Raw genomic sequence first — 24858 nt, 5'->3', positions numbered from 1 at the left:
CCTGCAGTGGCTTCTTGGAAGCAAGGATGACCGTGCTGGGGAGGCTCCGGAGGGGTTTCCGACAGGTGTCTCCTCAGGTGGTGCTTCTCCTGCTCTTTGCCTTCTGCCTGCTCAGTGTTTTCATCTCGGCTTATTATTTATATGGGTGGAAGAGGGGCCTGGAACCCTCCGGGGAGGTCCCAGGCCCAGACTGCGACGAACCCAAGATTGCCCCTTCCCGCCTGCTCCCCTTGAAGCCTCTCAAGGTGGCCGATTCATCCCGCACGGACCCCTTGGTGCTGGTGTTCGTGGAAAGCCTGTACTCTCAGCTGGGCCAGGAGATCATTGCCATCTTGGAATCCAGCCGCTTCAAATACCGGACAGAGATTGCCCCCGGGAAGGGGGACATGCCCACCCTGACCGACAAGGATCGGGGACGCTTCGCGCTCATCATTTACGAGAACATCCTCAAGTATGTGAACTTGGACGCCTGGAACCGGGAGCTCTTGGATAAGTACTGCGTGGAGTACGGCGTGGGGGTTGTTGGCTTCTTCAAGGTACATGGGGACGCAGCTCGGGGATGGAAGGGGCCATCCGGGGAGACAAAAGGCCAACCAGGCTCTCCGTGCAGGGCAAGGTGGCCAGAGACAAGCTCTTTGGGAGGTATCCAGGGTCTGTTTCTGTGCTGGGTCCCCTGCCTCGCGTAACTGGAAATCTCGGCTGGGGTCCCGTCACATTGCTCTCCAGAGATGAGTCACTGAGGCGTAGTCAGTTGATTGGCCGTGGGAGGAGTTAGGTCCAGCCCTGCTAAGCTAGGCAGCTGATGGCAGAGCTCTGAGGGAGAGTGCCTTGCTAAAGGGGTGGGTTAAATAGATGGAGAAGTAGATGGAGACCTTCTCCGTGACCTGGGATTGACCCATCAAACTGTTCCACTAGCAGAAGTTCTTCCCAGGCCTTACTGGGCCCTGTGCATTTGTTGTGTGATTAACAGACTCCCAGCTGACCGGAGATCATTGTGGTTTGCTCACAGGAAGGATCACATGAGCAGCAGGCCCCTCCAGCGTGCGCTCTGGGCATGCTCCATGAGGACTGCTGCTTTGTTTTAGGTGTCGCCCTCAGGGGCCTAATAAACCCAGGGCTGTGCTTTCAACTGGTGCCAAGTGTGGATTTACAGACCCACCCGTGTCAGGGTGAGGGTACGCTGCTGCCATCTTCTCTAGCTCCGCTGGTGACAGCATAGGGAGATGGGATGGTCCCTGGGAGCTGTCTGCCCGTTTTCTGATCAGAGAGCTGGGAGAGGCGTCTCCTTTTGGTCTGCAAGGGGGTCATGTATCAAGGACAAAGTTAGCTGGGTCTGTCCTGTGATCCTTTGAGTATTGCTCTTGCTTTCTGTCTCTTGGATTTCAGTCAGCTTGGCGAGCTCACGGGCAGGAGCGGGGGACTTGGCCTTCCCAGTAGAAGCGATGTGCTGTTTCCTTCTGTTCCAGATGTTTGGGAAGCACAGCTGGGTTCTCTGGGGACAAAGTGGCACTGGGAACCCTTTTCTGTTCACACCAAGCTCCGGTTCTGGGGTGCCTCTGATTTCGTGTTCTTCTGTGTGTAACTAGGATTTCCCAACTTCAGGCAGTGAGGGGAGCTGGAGCAAACTGGGCAGAGTCCAGCCGCTTGGACTGAATTTCAGGACATAATAAATCCCTGTGAGCAGACAGAGAACCCAGCCCTCTGCTGCTGGGAACAAGAGGCACCTCACTGAAGCTAATGCAGATACACCTAGGGTGACCAGATAGTAATTGTGAAAAATGGGGATGGGGGTGGGGGGAATAGGCGCCTATATAAGACAAAGCCCCGAATATCGGGACTGTCCCTGTAACATCGGGACATCGGGTCACTCTGGATTCACCTGTTTACACCAGAGAGAATTTGGTCCAGCATTGACCCCCCCAGAAGATCCTAAATAAGTAGCTGATGAGCCACGTTTTAAGCAATGACCCCTGAGATGTAGAGACCCTTCACCCGGGAGTGCTGTAAAGCCCCCGGGCCCTTTGGCCGAGCTGTTGCTGGCCAGAGGAGAGGAATGGGAGCAGACGCTAGGCGGTGTATTCAACCTCAGGGCCAGCGGTAGAGGAACCCCCTTGCTGCCTATGAAACCAATAGGCTAAATATAAAATACCAGCCCCGGGGGCTGCTGGCCTGCGTCCACCGGCGCAGCTGTTTTGGGAAGACTCTGCGGGGCCGGGAGTGCAGGCAGGATGCGGGCGGGCTGGGCCCACCCGTGGAGCGAGGCCGTCAGCATTCCAGATGTGCTCCCAGCCCGCGGAGGGGACTCTCCGCTCTCCTCACACGCCCAGTGGCCTCCTGTCGACCCCAACGCCCCTTCGATGGAGGAGCCTTCCCCTGCTGAGCAGCGAGGGCCGTTGTTGAGTGGGACGATTGGCGTCCCCGCACCCTAGCAGCAAGGCATGCCCCTTCGTAGCACTCCCAGCCTCTGCTGTCCAAGGACGCCGGGGCTGGGGGACAAACCAGCCCCGCCCGCCCAGCTGGGCAGAGACGCCTCTGGAGCAGCCCTTCAGGCGCGCAGCTCTTGGTTTCAGTTAGCAGCTCGTGTGCAGATGGACGGGCTCCAGACCCCATGTGGGTGTGAATGGTGTGGAACAGGCAGCCCAGCTGCAGGGCTGAGCTGTCCCCAGCGTTCGCATTCCCCAGATCGGACTGTCCAGGAACTCGGCGAGCTGCGCGCTGGAAAACTCCCCCTGCCGAGATCCCGGCGTGGGAGCGGCTGCTGAATCTGTGGGGTTTATCAAACGCCTTGTCCCGCAGTTCTGCTACCTGCTTTCTAATGGTCTGCGGCTCAGTTTGTCTGACGAGCCAATGGGATCCTATTTGGGATCCTCCATCCACATAGAGAGCGCTAAAACCTGGCAAGGGAGAGAAGCTTAAATGTCGGGGCAATGTGTCTGTACAACAGCCCTCCCCCTGGAAATCTTCTCCCCGCTCAGAACAGTGGGGTGTGCAGGGGTCAGAGTCCAGCAGGCCTGGGAGGTGCAGGGTGCAACAGGAAGGGGGGCTCTCAGTTTTAGGGGTAGGCTCAACACTCTAGGTTTGGTGCCCCAGCTGCGTGACAGGCCATGCTGTGTAGCGTGTGGCTGCTATTGTGCTCAGAGCCTGAGTGTGTGAATCCAGGGGGTTCCCCAAGTGCTGCTTCTAAGGGGGTTGCTGGGAAGCAGCTTGTGATGTGCTGCCTTTCCTGCTTCCCCAGCTCGTGTTCCTTCAGCTTGTCCTGCCCGCCCCCCTCTGGATCTGACCAAACCGTCCCCCCACCCTCCCGTTGGCCCTGCATTGCTGCCTCTACCTGTCCAGGTGATGCAGTCTGGGTACGACTTGCTTCTGAGCACAGCAGTGGCCTGGATCAGCCAAAGGGGAGCGTGGGGGAGCGGCATGCAGGGTGCTGCAAGGGAGGCATGGGAATGTGAGTTGCACACTTTTAAATGCCATGGTGCAGCCTGCCCCTCTCCTCTCCCTCTGAGGCCTTTCTCATTCAGTCCGCGGGCTCTCCCCTGGCAGGCCAACGAGAACAGTTTGCTGAGTGCTCAGCTGAAGGGCTTCCCACTCTTTCTCCACTCCAACCTCGGGCTGAAGGACTGCAGCATCAACCCCAAATCCCCGCTCCTGTACATCACGCGCCCCAGCGAGGTGGAGAAGGGCCTGCTTCCAGGAGAGGACTGGACCGTCTTCCAGTCCAACCATTCCACCTACGAGCCGGTACTCCTGGCCAAGACCAAGTCAGCAGAGTCCATCCCGCACATGAGCGTCGATGCTGCGCTGCACACCACCGTGGTGCAGGACCTGGGCCTGCACGACGGCATCCAGAGAGTCCTCTTCGGGAACAACCTCAACTTCTGGCTGCACAAGCTGGTTTTCGTGGATGCCGTCTCCTTCCTGACCGGCAAGAGGCTCTCCCTTCCCCTCGACCGCTACCTCCTGGTGGACATCGATGACATCTTCGTGGGCAAGGAAGGCACTCGCATGAAGGTCGAAGACGTAAAGGTACCACTGTCCCAGCTCAGCCAGCCAGTGCTCTCGGGGCGGGATTCTGATGTGACTAGGGATCCCTGGCCTTAGTGCACTTGGGTACAGATCCCATTGTGCTCGGAGCAAGGGCTGGGGGTGTGTCTGGGACACAGGTGCATAAATCCCATTCTTCTTGGAGCAAGGGCTGGGGGTGTGTCTGGGATGCTGGTGCACAGAGCAAGGGCTGGGGGTGTGTCTGGGGCACTGGTGCATGGAGCAAGGGCTGGGGGTGTGTCTGGGATGCTGGTGCACAGAGCAAGGGCTGGGGGTGTGTCTGGAGCACTGGTGCATGGAGCAAGGGGCTGGGGGTGTGTCTGGGATGCTGGTGCACAGAGCAAGGGCTGGGGGTGTGTCTGGGGCACTGGTGCATGGAGCAAGGGCTGGGGGTGTGTCTGGAGCACTGGTGCATGGAGCAAGGGGCTGGGGGTGTGTCTGGGATGCTGGTGCACAGAGCAAGGGCTGGGGGTGTGTCTGGGGCACTGGTGCATGGAGCAAGGGGCTGGGGGTGTGTCTGGGATGCTGGTGCATGAGCTTGGAGCAAGGGCTGGGGGTGTGTCTGGGACGCCGGTGCACGATTTGTGGTCCTAGTGAACTGACGTGTAGGCTCTAGTGCCCTCAGAGCATCAGCTGGGGGTGTGAGCCCTTCCGTGGGAGTGCTGTTGCTAGAGTACACGAAGCAGAGGTCGCACACGTGACTCCCGACCCCAGTGTGCCAAAGGTGCGGGTGACTGCGTGATGATGTGTCGGGTACTAATGATGTGTCTCTCTCCACGCCACAGGCTCTGTTTAACACTCAGAATGAACTGCGCACCCACATCCCCAACTTCACCTTCAACCTGGGCTACTCAGGGAAATTCTTCCACACAGGTGAGGCAGGGCAGCTTTGCCTCCATAGGCCCGCACTGGCCCTCTCCATTTCGGAGCTGGCTGAGCTGCGATATCTATCCTGCGCAGCTTAAAAACCGCTCCGTCCCCGGTCGTCGGGGACGACGGAGATGGCAGCTGTAGAACGCCCCTTCCCAGAGCGCTCTCTGTCCCAGAGACGCAGGCCTCTGCAGTGTTGTATCATGGGAGGAGCTTGAGAGAAGGGGGCTCTGCCCCTTTAGTCTCTCCTCTGGAAAACCAAACGAGCAGAACTCGAGGCATTAGCTGGCAAAGGCGTTTGCTGGGTTTGGCCAATAAGAATCCCTAGGGCTGCTCTGGTGTTGTCGAGCCGCGGATGGCAGAGTACTTCCCACCATTAGCCCCGTTTTACAGCCCGAGAGAAAGCAAGGACCTTGGCCAGTGGCAGGGTGAGAAGCCAGGCCCACCCCGCTGGGCTCGGGCTCTCTTGCCTTCCTGGCACGTCTGGCACGTGCCTCGCTGAATTGCTGAGGTTACAGGCCATGTGAGTACAGTCGCAGAGTCACCATGTTCAGCAGTAGTTTCCCCTGGGCAGCGGGCAATAGGCCGCGATGCCAGCTGAACGTGAAACCTAAACAGAGGCTTCGATAGAGGCTCGAACCTGTTAACAATATCCCGTCTTCAGCAACGTAACAATATGAGGCTGGTCCATCTTGGGGGGCTGGGGACTCGTGCTCCGCTCTAGTGGCTTATGCCCTCACCAGAGCCCATCTGGGATGAGCTCAGGACCTTCCGAGCTACTGGGTGGCTGAAGAGCCAGATTTCTCCCTGCTCTCAGAGGCAGGGCTAGCAAAGGTGGCCAAGCCCCAAACATACCTTTGGTCACTGTAAAGATAAGGATCCACTCCAGAATGACAGCAGTGCCCCCGGGGTTCTCGCGCTGCTGCTCCTTTCCACTGGCCCTCCAGGGGTCCAAGCAGCAGCAGAGAGCAGTGTAAGGTCCTGTCTGAGCTTTTCGCTGCCTGTTGGATTTCAGGATGGCAGTCCGAGACATGCCTCCCCCCCTTTGCGATCCCATACCCCACCTGAGGCCGGGCATTCAGGCTCTCGCGTGAGCCGGGCTTGAGTTCTTTGGCTTTAGCACGGTAGGGCTGCTGCTGATGGTGGTTTGGCCCCGGCAGGCACGGACGCTGAAGACGAAGGAGACGACCTGTTGCTGTCGTACGTGAAGGAGTTCTGGTGGTTCCCACACATGTGGAGTCACATGCAGCCTCACCTCTTCCACAACCAGTCGGTACTAGCGGAGCAAATGACCATGAACAAGAAATTCGCTGTCGTGAGTAAGATGCCAGCTGGGGGGGTATTTAGCCGTGGGGGATGCTTGCTGGGCTGGGGAGTTAAAGATGACATCTTAAACCCTCTCCCCACCCAGTCTTGTGCCTCTCCTCCTGCGTTCTCAGACTGAGCTCTCATTCTGTGGGGAGCAGGAGGAAGAAGGCTGCATAAGAGCAGCAGGAGTTTGCTTCGTCATCTCTCTCTCCTCCAGTTTTCACCCCCTGTCCTCCCCCTTCTCCTCCGTCCTGCTGTGTCTGTGCAGTAAAACCTCATGAGGACGCTCTCAGCACTGAATCCTCTGGCACCTCTTTAAAAGACCCCCAAGTGACTTTGAATAAAGTTTTGTTTGACCTTTAGTTCTCCGTCTCCTACCAGAAATGCAGTTTAACTGGCTCCCTAGGCAGGATGCTAAGATAGGTTTCCTCGTACTTCTCTCTCTCTCTGCTCCTGCGTTGGGGGCTGAGTAGCAGCAGGAAGTGACTAAAAAGATCAGGTCAAAGATGATATGAAACGTGAGTGGCCTCAAGAAGGCTGCCCCTGTGTGTTTTAATCCCATACATAGCTATCATGTGGCAGAGAGTTCCAAAGGTGCTTACTTAAGCCAAAGGACATGTCTGCACACAAGTTGTACTACTTTAACTATGCCAATATAGTTACACCAGTACAAACCCCGTCCCAGTGTGGACGCATTTATATTGATATAAAGGTGCCTTGTACCAGTATAGCAAATTTCCAGGGAACAAGCCATACTGCCTGTTGTAAGCACTTTTATACTGGTATAACTGCATCTACAGTATGGATTGTACCACACACACACACACACACACACACACACACACACACACACACACACACACACACACACACACACACACACCCACCCACCCACCCACACCCCCCCTCAGGGCATCAGCTACCCACTAAGGGTACATCTGCACAGCAAAAGGGTGAGCTAACTCGGGTTAAAACGTAGCAACTCAGCTTTTAACTTGGGTTAGGAGCTTGATTTCAAGCCTAGAGGGGAGCCAGCAATAGCCAGATATACTCCGGGTATTTTATATCTTCCTCTGGAGCATCTGACGTACAGGCCAGTGTCACAGACAGGATCCTGGCCTAGATGGACCATGGGTCTGATCCAGTCTGGTAGTGCCTGTGCTCTATGTTTGGAGAGAACTTCTGCAACCTATAAAACATCGACACCCTTTTGTGTGGGTGGAGGGAGGCATGTGGTGAGAAGCGACAAATAACATTTTATGTGGGGAGTGAATACACCCCCACGCCCAAAGGGTTCTAAAGTTTCCAGTGGCCCATTGTGTTAACACGCTAGCCTTTCTGCTTCTGCCGTTCTGGATCCGAACTAAGGCTGGTCACACTGGTTCTGATAACTAGCAAACCACCTCTCATGCCTCAGCTGAACCTGAACCTTGTGCCAAAACCCGAGGGGTTCAGCTAAGCACTGTGCTCTCCCACCCAACGGGAGTTTTGCCCATCACTGTTCCAGCCCAGCTTGGATCATCAGTGCGATGACTTGGCAGCCCCAGCCTGGGGGATACTTGTTGCATTGCTTAGTATGGCCCAGCTGACAGCCTTGGAGTAGCAGGGCATGACTGAGGTGCATTGGCAGGGCCGTGTACGGTCGGACTGTGCAGTGCCTCCCTGCAGCGTACCTGGCTCTCGCTGGGGCTGGCTCTCCCCTTCATGGATACTCACCTCCACCGTTCTGGACACAGCAAGGAACCATGCTCCCCAGGCGCTAGAATTGAGAATTCGGCCTCTCTTTCTTGCTAATCCAACCCTATTAAAGCAAAACCTGGAGTGATGCATCTGTCCATGGAAGAGCTCCACTGAGGCCCATTAAGTTTCCTTTGGGTCGTTTGTAGCTCACCGATTCTGTAGCTTAGCGCAGTCACCTTCCCTCTCCTCTCCCATCAGGAGCATGGCATCCCCACCGACATGGGGTACGCCGTGGCACCCCACCACTCTGGCGTGTACCCCGTCCACGTGCAGCTGTACGAAGCGTGGAAGCAGGTTTGGGCGATCAAAGTCACGAGCACGGAGGAGTATCCCCACCTGAAACCAGCCCGCTACCGCCGGGGCTTTGTCCACAATGGGATCATGGTAGGTGAAACGGGGCATCGGGGCTATTCCTTGGGCCACTCCCTGCCCTAAACCTCCCACAATCAGCTGGGCTGCCAGCCCGGCTGGCTCAGAGGATTCCCGCTAAGACATGGAACTCTACGCCACTAAGTCACCGGTTTGAACATTGCCCAGCAGTGACTCTCAGCTGTGAGCATCTCTTTGGGCTTCATCTCAACCCCAGCCTAATCCATCGCCACTGTCGCAAAGCACTCCCTCCATGGCTGTTTCAGCACCGAGGCCGGTGCAGGTGGATTTGGCAGGGTGGGCTAAATGCACCGGTGTGGCTCGGTCAGCAGGAGAAACGAGACCCGCCTGACTGCTGCGGACCGAGTCACCTCTGCAGTGTCCCCAGCACCCTGCTAGGCGTGGCGGCAACTGCTGCTGCTGCTAAGTCCCTTTGCTACAGAGCCGCCCTTTCTTTCGGGAGATCATGGTCATGATTTCCCAGCATCCCTGGAAGATCGAGGGGTATCCGATCCCAAAAGACCCCCCCGGCAATAGGTGCGTGTGTGGTTCAGAGGTCAGGAGAAATTCCCCCTCCCCAAAGGGGGTTGGAGCAGCCCAGCTCCGTCCCTTCTGAGTAGAAGAATCTCGTCGGGGGGTTCCCGGGTGATGTCGAGGCCAGTGCTAATACCTGGCAGGTTGACCCCGGCGGATCGCCCCTTAGTTTGGCATGGTGAGGAAGGAGCACCGGAGCTGGATTTCTGGAGCAGGCTGCGCGATTCCTTCCTGCTCTGACTCCTCTCTGTCCCCAGGTACTCCCGCGGCAGACCTGTGGCTTGTTCACGCACACCATCTTCTATAACGAATACCCTGGCGGCTCCAGTGAACTGGACAAGATCATCAATGGAGGGGAGCTGTTCCTGACTGTGCTACTTAACCCTGTGAGTGCTGCCCTCCGAGTACTCTGCAGGGCTTGGAACGGCCCCTTGGCGCACTCGGACTGTCCCCTCGGCTGGGGTAGATGAGTTTCCCTGTGACTCCAATGGCCAGGGGCTCTCAGCCTGTGGTCGAGGCTGGGCAGGGTCTCCTCCAAGAGCCTAATATGTTGGCCCTCAAATTGGGCTGGCCACAGAGTGATGTAAAGGCGGCCTCTGCAGCACTCCCAAACACTCCTGGTCTCAAAAGTGAGAGTCAGAGACCAGACAGAGTCCCAGTCTCCTGCATGCCTTTTCCTCCCCAGATTGGGGGGCTCAGGTCCATCCATAACTGACCCTGCTCGGGCTGGCAGCAGGGTCTGACCCAGGGACATTCAGTACTAAAAGCACGAAACGCCACTGCTTGAGCTAAGGCTGGTAGCTGTGATGTGAAGCAGCCGCGAGAGGAGGACAGAGACCTTGCTCTCCTAATGGGTGTGTTACACGTCCGGGGTCCCGCAACTTTTTCATCTGCACCAGTCCCTGTTTGTTCCTCCCAGTTCAGAGCTGGGCCCAGGACTCCCCAGTGTTGAGAACCTCACCAACGTGCAAACTACAGTTGTCCTGAGATGGACTCAGAGCGCTGACTAACGCCTGTCCTGTCGTCTTGCTGCTCCATTCCAGATCAGTATCTTCATGACCCATCTGTCCAATTACGGCAACGACCGCCTGGGTTTGTACACCTTCAAACACCTGGTTCGCTTCCTCGGCTCCTGGACCAACCTGAAGCTGCAGACGCTGCCGCCCATGCAGCTGGCGCAGAAATACTTCCAGATCTTCTCCGAGGAGAAGGATCCACTGTGGCAGGTACAGAGCTCCACTGCCAGGCTGTCTGGCTTGAATGGGGGACAGGAGGCCCAGGCCTGCCAGGGAATTGGGGACCGCACCAGGCGCAAACAGGGCTGGATTTGGTTCTATTGTGAGTGAATTTGGCAAGGTTCTGCTCACCTACTGCCTTCCTCCTAAGTGAGAATCCATGCCAGGATGGACAAGACACTGTTCTGCTCATGACCATATCCCTGTCCCAGGGCTCACAACATGGGTGCAGCAAAGGGTCTGTGATAATAACACTCAGATTCTACATATCCATGGAGCTCAAAGCTCTTTACAAAGGAGGGTAACCCCATTTTACGGCAGGGAAACTGAGGCATAGAGCAGGGAAGTCACTCGACCAAGGTCACCCAGCAGGCCAGTGGCAGAGATGGGAGTAGAGGCCAGAACTCCTGACTCCTAGTCCAATGCTCTATCTGCTGGACAACGCTTGCCTGCTTGTTAGCTGTAGGGGTTTCAGCTCCATGCTGACCTTCCAGCAGCCTCTGGCTCTCCCTCCTCATCACAGCCTTGGCACCCATCATCAGTGAGAACAGGTAGTCTTCACTGTATTTATTAAAGGCATATGGGGCATCGAGGCCTCTCCTCCCAGACGCCCCCAGGTTGCACTTCCTCAATCCTCTTACTCCTGTGTTTCAGGATCCCTGTGAGGACAAGCGGCATAAGGACATTTGGTCCAAAGAAAAGACATGTGACCGGTTCCCAAAGCTTCTCATCATCGGACCTCAAAAAACAGGTACTACAGTTCCCCTCCATCGAGCTGCGCAGCACAGAACCAGTGAAAGACAACGCAGCTGATACCAGCACGCGCATCGCCGTTTCAGCTGTGCTATCGAACCAGTTGTCATTTCTCTTTATTCAGGGGATTGTCTGGTTCTCCATCCGGTGCCTCCCTGCATTCTGCCTACCAGGGCAGATCTGAGCTGGTATTGTTCCTCTAGCTGGGTCCTAGAACCTCCATCTCTTCCTCGGAGGTCGGCAAACCCTACCTATGCCGGGCTGGAGTGGGAACCTGAACTGGATGCCCCGAACGGCCATGCATGGGGCAGCCTGTGGCAAAGAAGGGAGGGAACGTTGTCTGGTTCGCTAAGGCGCAGGGTGGTCAATGCTGCGCCCCCAACCTCTGCTCTGCTTCCTTTCCATTTAAAGGGACGACAGCCCTCTATCTGTTCCTGGGGATGCACCCGGACCTGAGCAGCAACTACCCCAGCTCGGAGACTTTCGAGGAGATCCAGTTCTTCAACGGACACAATTATCACAAGGGCATTGACTGGTAGGCCTTCTTTCATGCTACCCCGCGCCGGGGTCCCCGGGTGTACTGGGGGTGGGGGAAGCTGCAAGCTTCGTGAAGAGCTGTGCACGGGGTTTGCCATGTGACTCCGGGGCCTGGGACCAACATGTGAGGGCAGGAGTCCAGAATTCCCCTAGCAGACTGTCCGTTGCCACTAGACACCTAGTCAGTAAGGTGACTAGATCCCTCTGCAGAGCATCTTAACAAACACGCCCAGTTATCCGCCTATGCTGGGCCTGCAGCCGGCACGTACTCGAACCTCTGCCCCCTTCTGAATCGTGCAGTGGCCAGTGAGTGGTGGAAGAGGGCGTGCCCGGTGCCAACATACCATCACAGAGGGCAGTTAAACTGCGTTTTATGGCCGGACCCCTTCCAGGGAGCCCTCGTTCCATTGTGTGAGGCTCCGAGCTGCATTTGGCCGGGGGGGCTGATCTACGCATGTACAGTAGAGCCCTGGGTCCTGGTCACAGCACACTTGTCCCCTGAACCAATTCCATCAGTGTTCCGATCTGTAGTGTAGACAGGATCTTCCCCACATGCTGGAGCCAGAGCCCTAGACTGCTCGTGGTCAGACATGAGGTGGCTGTTCGGGGCAGCTGCGGGAGGTGATCGGTAGCGTGTGCTGGATCCTGACTATAGAACACTTGATATACAATAGTTGGCCTCCATTGTCTCCAGGGCAGGGGGCCAGGTGTATTTCTCTGTCGCCCTCCCCGGGTGCCCTCTCTTCCCCCGCCTCATGCAGCGACCTCCCTGCAGGTACATGGAATTCTTCCCCATCCCCTCCAACACCACCTCCGACTTCTACTTCGAGAAGAGCGCCAATTACTTTGACTCGGAAACGGCCCCCAGGCGGGCGGCCGCACTGCTCTCCAAGGCCAAGGTCATCACCATCCTCATCAACCCTGCAGACCGGGCCTACTCCTGGTACCAGGTGAGCTGCTCGGCTGTCGCCGCTTCTCCCAAGGCGGCTCCTTATGCTCCGGCTTGGGGTTGACTCGGGCCGGGGTGCGGCACTCTGCTCTGAGCGAACGGAGAATCTGCTGTCCCGTGCTGGGTCAGGCACGCTCTGCACTGTCCTGCAGGATGGCCGCGGGTTGGCAGCCATGGCAGGGGTCCTGGCCTGCACCGGAGGAGATTGGCGTCCTCAGGCCAGTGCCCGAGGAAGAGGTGATCCAATGCTGTGTTGAGTTAGGTGTGGGATGGCGTAAGCTGTTACCTACAGAACAGGGTGTATCCCACCGTTCTGTGCAAAGCAGCAAGCTAGACACTGGTAGCCCAGTGACTGCACTGGCGCTCAGAAACTTCCCAGGAGCTCACACGCAGCCTTGGACTCAGATCCCGGAACGCTGGCCACGCCACTGGGGTTTTGTTGTGCTGCCTGAGAAACTAAACCGGTTTGCTGCTGTTAACAGCACCAGCGAGCTCACGATGACCCAGTCGCTCTGAAATTCACTTTCCACGAGGTGATCACAGCTGGGCCTGGGGCGTCTCAGAAGCTCCGGACGCTACAGAGCCGCTGCCTGGTACCGGGCTGGTACGCCACCCACATTGAGCGCTGGCTGAACAGCTATCATGCCAACCAGGTAGGAAGGACAAAAACCGGGCAGTGTTCTTATTGCAAACAGCAGTGCGGAGATCACTCCTTCTGTGGGGGGAGAAAACAGCCATACGCCGCTTGGGCATAGAGTCCATTGTCAAAGCGCTACCGTGGGATTCATGGACCATGAATAACGTCCTCTTTCTACCCAGCCCTGGTTAGGGGAAGCTGTGGTCCGGAACTCAGCGTAACAGGATGTCTTTGGGACCTGTGACTGTTTATGGCCCAGAGCACAAAACCATCCTCTTTGCCCAACTCCCAGTTTCCATGGTTGTTTCTCAGATCGTGGGGGTGGAGTTGGCAGGGAATTTATTAGTCTCGTCTCTTCTCTCATATCCATTGCGTTGGAGCAGGGGTGTGTGTTTGTGCAATGGGGGTGTGAGCGCATAAGTGTGCAGAGAGGTGTCAACCCATCAGAGACACATCTGGCTCCAGGAGCTCGGCCTTCAGTCCCACTTTTGAGCTCTGACAGTCGGAAAGGGATTAAAAGACTGGAATTATGTCACAGAAAATGGATTTCTGAAACTTGTCCAGAGCAGGAAGGAACCAGAGTCAGTGTGGTCATGGGAGGGTGATGACTATGTACCACTGGTGGACTATTATGCCAGGCTGCCAAGTGTGTACCGTATGCTATGCCAAACAAACTGCAGGGCTCCCTTTTAAAGAGCTTCTAACCAAAGGGCATAGAGAGTACACCACAATACAGAAGAAGTGCACAGCAGAATGTATGGTGTTGAAAGTTTTATGGGACTGTTTCATGTCCTTGAATGGCCTTCAGACACTTTCTGGCTGTGACTGCAGCATCAAAGTGCATGACAAAAATAACACAAGCTTTGTACTTCATAGCGCTCTCTGTAGCGGATTTATCCCTTGTGATCGGGCAGCTCTCGATGTAGTTACAGCACAGTGGTCACCCTACCATCTCTGCACCGCGTACAAGAGTTAGTGGTTCTGGAAAGGATGTGTTGGCACACCACTGTACACTTGATGTGCCCGTGCAAACGGAGGATTTGTGCGTGCACACGGCTAGTTGGGCACCTAAATGACCATGTGTGCGCACATTTTATGCTCTTAACTTGGACACCTGCAGTTGTAAATGTGCAGGTCTGTGCGCACAAGTGTGAGAATTTGGGCCAGATTCTGGTTCGCCGTCGGTGGGGTTGTGGCCCTGATATCTCTGTTCTTCAGAGAAAAGTGTCTGGCCTGAAAGTCACTGCGGTTGAAAGAGCTCATGCAGGTTTGTGCCTTGCCTTGTGCGCTAAAGGAGGAAAGCCATGAATTCCTCCTACAGCAGGGAGCTCTGTAGGTGAGCACTCTTCATTGACTGTGCATTGTCCAGTGCTGCTGACAGGGGTATTCTGGGAGTGGGACAGAGAGGGGTCATCTGAGCGATAGTTCGCTCCTAGCTCACTGAAGGCTCTGAATGGAGAATCAGCATCGCGCTTGGTGAACTGGTGTGACGTGTTTCACCTGCCGCATATTCAGCCACCGGCAGCTTCCGAGTGGCTTCCATGGCCAGGCCAGCGCTGAGGAAAGTGGAGTCAGTCGCAGGGGAGAGAGGAAGGATTGTGTCTAGTGGTTAGGGTGGTAGTCTGGGGCTGGAGGAGCCTGGGTTGAATTCTCTGCTCTGCCACAGATGCCCCGTGTGACCTTGAGCAAATCACTTTGCCTCTCTGTGCTTCAGCTCCCCATCTGTAACGTGGGGGGGAGAAATAGTCCTGTCCCACCTGTCAGGGGCATTGAGGGTAAAGATGGTGGGGTGCTCGGACACTGGGGGGCTATAGAAGTACCTACGGCAGATTGTAGCAGCCCAAGGCACCTGTCTGTTCTTGGGGGTGGGGACGGATCCAATTTGAAGCCAGCATGGAGCTGGTACCAGACTAGACCCGCCCCCTCCCCCAGCTCTCTTTTTATTCTTGCAGATCCTTGTTCTGGATGGCAAGCTGCTCCGAACAGAACCAGCCAAAGTGATGGATACAGTCCAGAAGTTCCTTGGCGTGACGAACTTCATAGATTACCATAAAACCCTGGCGTGAGTTCTCCTCGTACCCTCCTCTTCCTCCTTCAGCCGGCGTGGCCCTCCGGGCTGCGGCCTGTCATTCCAAGCATTGGGCTTTCTCGCCCTTTCCCCGTGGCAGGTTTCCCATCAAGGGGATGTTTTGGGAATGAGAGTGGAGCCGGATAAGCGCCACAGTAGAGGGGAAATCCTGGCCCCACTGACCTCAACAACAAAGCTTCCATTGATTTCAGTGGGGCAAGATTTTGCCCCAGGACTCAAAGCCATATTTGCTTGGGGCCAGAACCAGCCCCTGAGCCGCCTTCCATGGAGGCTTGGATGGCTTTTCTGAACACGGTTCCTGAGACACTAGTACTTGTGAGCGCCCTCCCTGCAGGCCAGAATCTTGCAGCAGAGGAAGGGAAGTCGGCTCCTTCCTTGCCAAGATGCTGGACGTCCGTTTGCGCTTCTCGTTTGTGACCTCGACAGAAGGTCTGTCATTCTCTGTTGGGCCAGTGCAGTATTTAGCACTGGAAATACAGCAATGCAATAGAAACCGCTGTTGGCAGAAGAACCATCTGTGACCATCCGGACCCATGCCCAAGTTCTAGACCCAGAAACTGAGCAGTTCGCTGCCTGCACTAGGGCCAGAAATGGGGTCGGGAGGCGGTTTGGTGGATCACACTGAAGTTGCGTCTGGCAACTTTCCTTGTACCAAAGGGAATGCTTGGTAGGGTTGGGTTATTATTGTCTCTTCCCTCCTCTGCTGCTTAGAATCGACAGAATATTCCTCCCCAGCTTATGACAGCTTTTTTTTTTTAAATATAATTTTCTTAGGAGAGCTCTTCATTAAGAGTTTAAGAAATTAAAACACGCCATTACAAACATAAGGGTACGTCTTCACTACCCGCCGGATCGGCGGGTAGCGATCGATCTATCGGGGATCGATTTTATCGCGTCTCGTCTAGACACAATAAATCGATCCCCGAACGCACTCCCCGTCGACTCTGGAACTCCACCAGGGTGAGAGGCGGAAGCGGAGTCGACGGGGGAGCCGCGGCCGTCGATCCTGCGCCGTGATGATGGGAGGTAAGTCGATCTAAGATACGTCGACTTCTCTCTAAGTCGATCTAAGATACGTTGCTATTCTTGTAGCTGAAGTTGCGTATCTTAGATCGATCCCCCTCCCCCCCCCCCCCCCCCCCCAGTGTAGACCAGGCCTTTGTTACCATGGGCAATGCTCCTGTAAAAATCTATACTTAACCCCAGACCTGGCTTGCTGTCTACACAAACTGCTGCGTCCCGTAAAGCGCTGTGAAACATTACAAACCAAAGTGCAGTGACAGTCTGCAAGAAGGATGAGGCTTCCCCTTGATTGCCAGAAGCTGAGAATGGACGACAGGGGTGGATGACTTGATGATGACCTGTTCTGTTCATTCCCTCCGGGGCACCTGGAATTGGCCACTGTCAGAAGACAGGATACTGGGCTAGATGGACCATTGGTCTGACCCAGTATGGCCGTTCTTATGCCAGCATCTCACAGAATCCTAGAAATGTAGGGTTGGAAGGGATCTCGAGAGGTCATTTAGGCCAATCCCACACACATCTCTGACAGGTGTTTGTTCAACCTGTTCTTAGAAACCTCCAGTGATGGAGATTCCATACCCTCCCTTGGTAACCTATTCTAGTACTTAACTATCCTTATAGTTAGAAAGTTTTTTTGTTTTTTTTTTTTAAATATCTAACCCAAATCTCCCTTGCTGCAAACTAAGCCGATTACTTCTCCGTGTCCACTGAAGATAGGACAAGAACAATCATTCAACGTCCTCTGTATAAACTACCTTTTACATATTTGGAGACATATTCATGTGCCCCCACAGCCTTCTCTTCTAAAGGCTAAACATGCCTGATTCTTTCAACCTTTCCTCCTAGGTCAGGTTTTCTAAACCTCTTATCATTTTTGTTGCGCTCCTTTGGACGCTCTCCAGTTTGTCCATATCTTTCTTAAAGTGTGGTGCCCAGAATGGGACGCTATATTCCAGCGGAGACCTCATCCGTGCTGAATAGAGCAGGACAATTCCCTTCCATGTCTTACATATGAAACTCCTATTAATACAGCCCTGAGCGGCATCTGCCTTTTTTGCCGTAGTATCACACAGTTGACTCGTATTCAATTTGTGACCCACTGTAGCCCCCAGATCCTTTTCAGCACCACTGCTGCTTAGCCGGTTATTCCCCATTTTGTAGCTGTGCATTTGATTTTTTTTTTTTCCTTCCTAACTGTAGTACTTTACACTTGTCTTTATTGAATTTTATCTTGTTGATTTGAGACCAATTCTCCAATTTGTCATGGTCATTTTGAATTCTGATCCTGGGCTCCAAAGTGCTTGCAACCCCTCCCAGCTTGGTGTCATCTGCAGATTCTATAAGCACGCTCTGCACTCCATTATCCAAGTCATCAATGAATGCATTGATAGTATCAGACCCATGTCCTGGAGAGCTGTCCGTCTCTGAGGATCTTGGAACAAAGCCTTTTCATGGGCATGTTTCGATAAATGTTGCTCACTTCTCTCCTCTTGTAGGTTTGATCCAAAGAAAGGATTCTGGTGCCAACTGCTGGAGGGAGGGAAAACCAAGTGCTTGGGGAAAAGCAAAGGGAGGAAATACCCAGAGATGGATTCAGATGTAAGTATTGGAAACCTCGCATGATTGCCACTAAATGAGCCTTGCTTTTGCTATTTTTTGCTGCTACTGAGGACCACAGTTTCCCAGCAACAGTAGAACATCTGTGTGTCTCAGCAGAACACTGGATGGGGGGGGAGGGCGTGTACATCAGAGTGCACTAGAAAACCGCATTTACATGCATGAGTCTGGTTTGATACTGAGCACGCAAGGGCGGGGTTGGTGGGTGGATAGTGAAAAGCTGGTCTGGTTCACATCCCAGAGCGCTGGAGCACTCTAATGCATTGACTGCAGCAAGTTCCTGGCACACGCTAATGATTACCATTAATGATGATCTCTGTCCTCTCTTACTGTTGCAGTCACGAGCCTTCCTGAGGGATTATTACCGGGACCACAATATAGAGCTGTCCAAGCTGCTGTACAAAATGGGTCAGACGCTGCCAACCTGGTTGCGGGAGGAACTCCAGAACGCTAGGTAGCTGCTGCTATCATCGCCTTACTGAGCAATAGTGACGCGAGCCCACGAAGAAGATCCCAAATCTAACACCAAGCCAAACAGATAGGAGCGGGAGGGAAAGGCCACCAGGGAAAAGCATTTCTGAGCAATATTCAGCCAAGGTCTTTGAGTGAGGTCCCATGTGGCCATCAGTATGGCGTACGGGAGCGAACTGTCTCTTCTGAGGGCCCTTAAAGTTGTGTGACTGCCTGACTCTGCAAACCCAGTGCAAATTCCCCAAGAGCTGTTGTCTTCTGAGGTCCCTGTCAATGAGGTCACTTCCTGGGTTGTGATGTCATTTCCTGATGAGGGGGGATTCCCCAAAGATTCCCTGCTTCTCCATACCTGGATGGGGTTAACTTCTCCATGTCTAAGATAGTATTACAGCAACTCTGAGACTCTCCTCATCAGCTAATGGAGCTGAGCACCCTTCCAAGATGTGGACAACTCTTTGCAAAGCTGGCTTGGAGAACAGGAGCACGATGTGCTGTTTGAGGTCAGAGGCACAAAGGGGCCGGTCAGAAACACCGACCCAAGTCTGCAATCAAGTTTCAAACAAAGTGAAGTGAGACAGCATAAAGGAATGGGGTGTCCTGGGTTCCCACAAGACCTAGCGCTAAGCGCTGGAAGAGGTCTGTGGATTTTTTTAAAGAAGACTTTAAGACTTGGCAATGTTTAGTTTGTCACCAATGAATTCTCCCCCTCCCCCCAGCCTTTTATTTTATTGTATTTTATTTTATTGAAGGGTGGGAGCTTGACAGATGACTATCTGTCTCATCTGGTAAGAGAACTGAACTGAGAACTGGTTCCAGAGTGGTTACAAAGGAAAAATGTGCCCCCTGCCCCCCTTCCCGCGTGGCAACGTTTTATATACGTGGTGTTTTCTGTGGTAAAAGACTGAGGTTGTCCAGTAGCCTGCTCACTGGAACGTGGTTTGATATATGAGCCACCAGCTCAGAAGGGGGCAGACGTCGGGCAGGGCTGACATTGGACTAACAGCGGCCGAAAGGATTCTGAGCACGTTGGACCTCTTGGATACTAAAAGCTAAAGTATTTTAATAATTTTGTTCTGTTTTTCTGGTGCCACAAGTTTGTACCTGAGATACTACGGTTTTATTTTGTCTCGTTCACTGTTACACCTGAAGGTGGGCAGCCGGTGCGCTTGGCTGGTCTATCTACTGACCAGTGATGAACAATTTTTTTTCTAATGACGGGATAAGTACCTTGCTGCTCCATCTCTGACTCTCTCTCAGTTCTATTCACTGCCAGTGTTTCAGTATTGAGGTTTCCTGCGAGTTTCTGCCCCCAACTGTCCCGGCGTGGGTGGGGCCGGTAGCAATGCTAACCAAGAACGGTTGCCATTGGTTCCTGGGCGAAGGCCCTGGATCCCTAAGCAGGCTGGTGTATCACTCACTTAAGAGTGGAGGTGGCCCAGGGTCAGGGAAGACCCAGCTGGAAGAACCCCAAAAGAGTTGATCTGACAGTGCTGTTGGCTGAATGAACTGCTTGCATGGTGGGCCAGGAGAGCCTGGGTGTAGTAGTTTGGGGAGGAGGAGTGAAATGGGGCGAGTTCTGTTATCTCGCTGCTCCAGAGAGGTTGGGAAAAGAGGACTGGGAAGCCTAGGCTGGGGAAGGTGCATCCAACAAGGAATGAAGAGAGGAGACAGTAGAAGATGATGTGAATGCCAGTGTCTCATGGAGCAGGTTCCAAGGGCTCGCGCAGGATTCTTGGACCCAGTACTCTTGAGAGCTAAGAATTGCCTAAGATTAATTCATCGGGTATCTCCCCAACTGGACGTCACTGTGTTAGCAACTGAGTACATTCACATTGAAGAGAGCCTAGCAAGGAGATTGGGTGGGAGGGGAAAAGCAAGCAGGGTTCCCCTATAGGCCCTCAGGCTTCCCCCATGTCTGTCCCTGAGTTCCATGTTGTCTTCCTCTCATGGTGCCATGCTGGAATGGTGGGGAGTGAGAGATCCACACAGATCTAGTCCCTGGGCCATGCTAATGGTCTTGCGTTGTCCTCTGCTACCAGCTAGGCTCTGATTCTGTGAGTCTGCCCCGTCCTGGGACAGCCCCTTTCTCTGGGGGTGCATTCCTAATGCTGTTTAAAACATCAGTGCCATGCGTCCCCTCTGGCACTTGCAGTAACGCGAAAGCTTCCTCCTCTCCTCAGACACTAAGCTCCCCTGAGAGAAGTCAGGGGCCTCCCTTTGCAGCCCCTGTTCAATGACGGTATTCTACATATGCGGTGTTGTTGCAGCCGTGTCAGTCCCAGGATATTAGAGAGACAAGGTGGGGAAGGCGATATCTTTTCTTGGACCAGCTTCTGCTGATGAGAGAGACCACCTTTCGAGCTTACAAACGCCGCCCTTGTCTCGGTATTATACGTGGCCTTTTCCTTTGCACCGAGCCACCTTCCCATCGCCGTTAAGCAGCATTGAGTACGTCCGCACTGGAGCAGAAGGTGTCGTTTCCGGCTCAGGCAGACCTTGAGCTATACCCACAAGTGGCAGGGTGGGCTGAGTCCGATCCCACCCAGGCCCCAGGCTGGCGAGCTCCTCCCACAGCTTCTCTTTGTAGTGTGCTAGGAGCGCTCACGTGGGTATGTCTGCTTGGGCTGAAAATGACACCCTTCAGCTCCAGTGCAGACGTACCCTTGGAACAACCGGAGTAGGAGCCGTGGGCAGTCCAGGATCGGCCGTTCCCCTTTAGTTTTGCGGGGGAAGGTGTCGGTGAAATGCAGCATGATTCTTATGCAGCCTGTTGCCGTTTCCAGCCGCTGGAGCTGTGCTGCGGAGAAGCAGCATGTTCTGCTCCATTGCTTGTTGCAGTTACAGCAGAAGATCCCTGGACATCTTCCCCTGCCCGCATGTGTCTTCTCTTCTGGCTTCTCCTTGCTGCAGTGGTGGGCGTTGAGTTGAGGCGAGCAGGACGCTCTCTCTCATTGAGCACGGTAAGAAGGAGGGAGTGAAGCCAGGCCCATACGCCAGCAGCCACTGAGGCCGGTTGCTCGCCCCGTCCTGTGCGTGTGGATTAGGTACATACCGTGCTGCGGCTTGGGGGAGCGTTGATCCCAAAGAACGGTCTGCAGGAGGTTTCGGGTTACCGTGACGACACCCAACAGTGTCACTGCCATCTTGGATTTCCGCCTTCTCCGCTCAAACAGGCGTTTTAAGGTTAGAGCAGAGCTTCCGCGGTGGTCGTGGGGTGAGACGGGGACTCGCTGCTTGGGGGCATGAGTCCAAAACGGCAGGCAGGGCTGGTGCCTGGGGGGCTTTGTGGGCCCCACCAGGTAGCGTATTTGAAATCACTAGTGCCATGGGTCGGTCTAAGCCCCTGCGTGTGCTCACATACACACACATGCTAATCTTTCTGTTATGAGTGCTGGAATCCCAGCCACGTGAGAGCTCCCTGCTCTAAGGGTCTCTCCTCCTCCTCGATGTGCGTGTGCAGTGCCCACCAATGCATAGTATCGCCCCCTTGGGCCGTGGGGTTTAACAAACGAGACCCTTTCCCGTTGCTTTCTCCCAAGATAACCGCTAGCTCCAGCAACTGGCCCTGTAGTGCTGATCCGCCGGCTCGTTGCTGCTCTGCTACATGTGGACAAACATCAGGTTATGCAGAGACAGAGACTGCCTGGCACCCCCCTTCCCCCCTCACCTGCACCCTACAACTGCCCAGTCCTACCTAATCTCTCTCCTTTAGTCACCGTTCTGCAAGCCCCCAACCCAGGCTTGTATTACGAACAGCCTGCAGCTTCTGCCCCCGCTCGGATTCATTCCGCGACGCTGCAGTCTCGGGCTGGGAGCGACCACGGCAGCAAACTGTGACCTTCCCAGGTGGAAGGGAGCGGGGTAGGAGTGGGCCGGCTGGAAGGGGGGAAGCAGCACTGACAGCCCGATGAGCCCAGGCTCCTCTTAGCACCTAGGCAGCCCCTATCGCTGCTGTGGGCTCTCCAGGAGCCAGGGGGGAACTGGACTCCCCGACCCCTTGGTGACTGGCAGCAGCAGGAAGGAAAAGGCAGCAAAAATATCAGTGCAAAAATATCTCGGCCTTTCAAGAGGGAGGGAGGCTCACTCCCACGGTGTCTTGTAAAGCCAGGATCCCACAGTAGGGCCTCAGTTCCCCGCCTGCATGCCCGGGATCATGGTCCCTCGAGGGATGTTGTGAGGCTAGAATGGATGAACGTAAAGTGCTTTCTCCAGCCACTGATGCAAGTCTGTCCCGATTGCGTCTGGGTGTCTTAGGCTCAGCTTAGCTCGCGGGGACGTGTGTCTGAGTGCTCCTGCCCACCAGCAGCCAACGGGGCGGAGACGGGTACCCTAGGAACGAACCACCTCGCCGTGTGCGTATGGACAGAAGCAGCCATCGGACTGGTCCCCAAGTGCTGCCCGCGGCTTTGCCTGCACTTTACGAGAGGGGAATGGTACCTGCTCTGTCGATCACTAGCGCCGTCACTGGGCGGCGCTGGAGAGCGAGTGGGGAGAGAGATTCCCCATAGCTGGGCTTTTTTAAACCCTTCTTTTACCTTTTGTTATTGACAAAAGAGGGAGCCCCCCGGGGGTTCCCGTTTTTTATTTTTGCATGAAATTCTGTATAATTTCCCGGGGGTGGGGGGTGGGAGAAGTGGGTATTTCCTGGGGGAGGAGGGGATATTTCAGAGTTGTCTTTGCCCCTCCTTTCAATCTTGGTGAACCCAGCCATTTTGGGTGGTATTCAAAGATTCTTTATCACTAATAATGTACGGTCCTGTTGAACTAACTGCTAATAAAATGGGGCTCTCTGTTCGTAGTCACTTGCCTTGCCTCCACGTCTGAACAATATCTCGGCAAGAAAACAGAATGTCAGGATTAGAGAGATCGGCCTGCTCCCTAAGGGGGTTTACACACACACACACACGCCCGCCCGCCTTGTCAACGCACGTCACCGGGATAGTTCAACCCGCCCAGCCTGGCCACAGCTCTGTGGTATAACAGTATGGGAAGGAAAGTCAGCTATCCTGGGCTCCGGTCCGTGTATAGTGGTATAACTGTGTCCACATGACGGATGGGACAAGTATATCTATTGGTAAAAATCACCCCTAACTCCCATAGTTACACAGCTACCTAAACTGCGCAGACCAGGCCTGAGGTACAGCCGTTCTCAGCTCACCTAGACGCACCTGCGCTAGCTTGAGACGGGGTAGCAAGGGCAGCGGCTCAGCAAGCTACCCCAGTACGTACCCAAGGGGTCCAGGCAGGTACATTCCTGATCAAGCTGCCCCCCGCTCCGCTGTTCTTGGTAGTGCGTTCGCTCGAGGAGAGCTGGGAATCGCACCTCCCTGTTCGAATGCAGACGTTCCCTTTTGGGAGTACAAGTGCTATTGGCTTTTAATGAGACTTGTTCTTGGACTTCCTTTCAGTGGGACTCGTGCTGCCTGGCACACTGGGCTTCTCCATGCACACACGCTGTACCCGACACACACTCGTTCACGCTCCTGTTGGTGCATCAGTGCCCTCCACTTGCACTCAGCTCGGGAGCGTCCCTGTTCGTTCCATGCTGCTGTGGTACCAGCAGGGTAAGCAAAAAAGAACAGCACATTAGCTTTTGGGGGGTTTGGTTAATGATTTTCAATTCCCAGAGTCAATGACCGGGAAGTACATAACACTGAAACTCACTGAGGAGATTCAGCACTAGATTGAGTCCTGGTGGTTAAAGCCCAGTTTGCAGGCAAATGGTCACAGCTGAGAAGAAAAGAGGTTAGATATACGTGCGATTTACTCTTGGTTTTCAGGTGTTTTCTCTCTTTCCCCCTTGAAATAACCTGTTCTGTTACACAAAACTGAAGGCCACTGAAGCCCAGATCCGGTATTTCACAAGCCCTAATTTGAAGCCCCCCGTTTGGTTTCTTGATGCAGTGTTCCTGTCACAAGCCATGGTTTCAAGTAGTCAGACTCCTGGATCCCAGTTCTGGTATAAGTACAGGCCCCAATGCCTGATTATAGTCCTTTTGCATCCTATTGGTAAGAGCCTAATTGAATAAGTTTTAAATCACAAGGTTTCAGTGTTTTCGAAGCTGCGTTCAATGTTCTAAGCTCCCTGTCTGTGAATTGCCGATGCCCCTGGTTTCTGCACGCAGAGCGTTGCACAACATGAAGCTGATGCGGCCACTTCTTGGACTAGCAATCACCCGTTTGTCTGAAAACGGTGCTGCTGGTCCATGCCAACAACCCTGGAGATGACTGTCACTGAAAGACTGGATATGGTTTTTCTCTCGCTGTGCCTTTGACAGCACGGTGTATCAAACTTATGCAGATTAACTGCTCCCCAGCTAGTCTCTTCCCCTCTTCTCTGTGGCCGGCTCTCGTGGAGAAGAGAAACTGAGCAGAATGAGATCGTAAAACCCCAATAATTGGCAGGGAGACTCAGGCACAGAACCAGAAACGACCTCGACTTTAACTCCATTTAATTTTAACTAGGTTTCCAGTTAGCGGTGCCCCTTTTGAAATAAGCCCCAAGTAATAAACGAGGGGAGACCCGACCTTGCCTTCCAAACCTGACTGCTCCAGCCCCCGAGTTCCTAGCCGGGGAAGCCTGGATTTCAACCGGTTGCAACGAGACAGGGGTGCACAGTAAATCTGCGTCCACAGGGATCCCAGTGGGCTGTTGCTAGGTTACTGCACATCCTGCTAGCTCAGT

At 54.4% G+C, this 24858-nt stretch overlaps 1 protein-coding gene across 1 annotated transcript; it reads left to right on the top strand.

Annotated features, from left to right (window-relative positions):
• The first annotated feature begins 8 nt into the window (after positions 1 to 8).
• NDST1 (N-deacetylase and N-sulfotransferase 1) lies at positions 9 to 22971 on the top strand. Its single transcript, XM_054036817.1, has 14 exons — positions 9 to 536; positions 3541 to 4023; positions 4827 to 4914; positions 6072 to 6226; positions 8158 to 8343; positions 9120 to 9248; positions 9906 to 10088; positions 10752 to 10848; positions 11262 to 11385; positions 12163 to 12337; positions 12819 to 12989; positions 14926 to 15035; positions 17582 to 17684; positions 18041 to 22971. The coding sequence occupies exons 1-14, from the start codon at positions 27 to 29 to the stop codon at positions 18158 to 18160; spliced, it is 2634 nt and encodes an 877-aa protein (XP_053892792.1). The 5' UTR covers positions 9 to 26; the 3' UTR covers positions 18161 to 22971.
• The last annotated feature ends 1887 nt before the right edge of the window (positions 22972 to 24858 follow it).

This window comes from Malaclemys terrapin, chromosome 8 (genome assembly GCF_027887155.1).
Source record: "Malaclemys terrapin pileata isolate rMalTer1 chromosome 8, rMalTer1.hap1, whole genome shotgun sequence".
Classification (NCBI taxonomy): Eukaryota; Metazoa; Chordata; order Testudines; family Emydidae; genus Malaclemys; species Malaclemys terrapin.
This window is presented reverse-complemented; position numbering and strand designations above follow the sequence as displayed.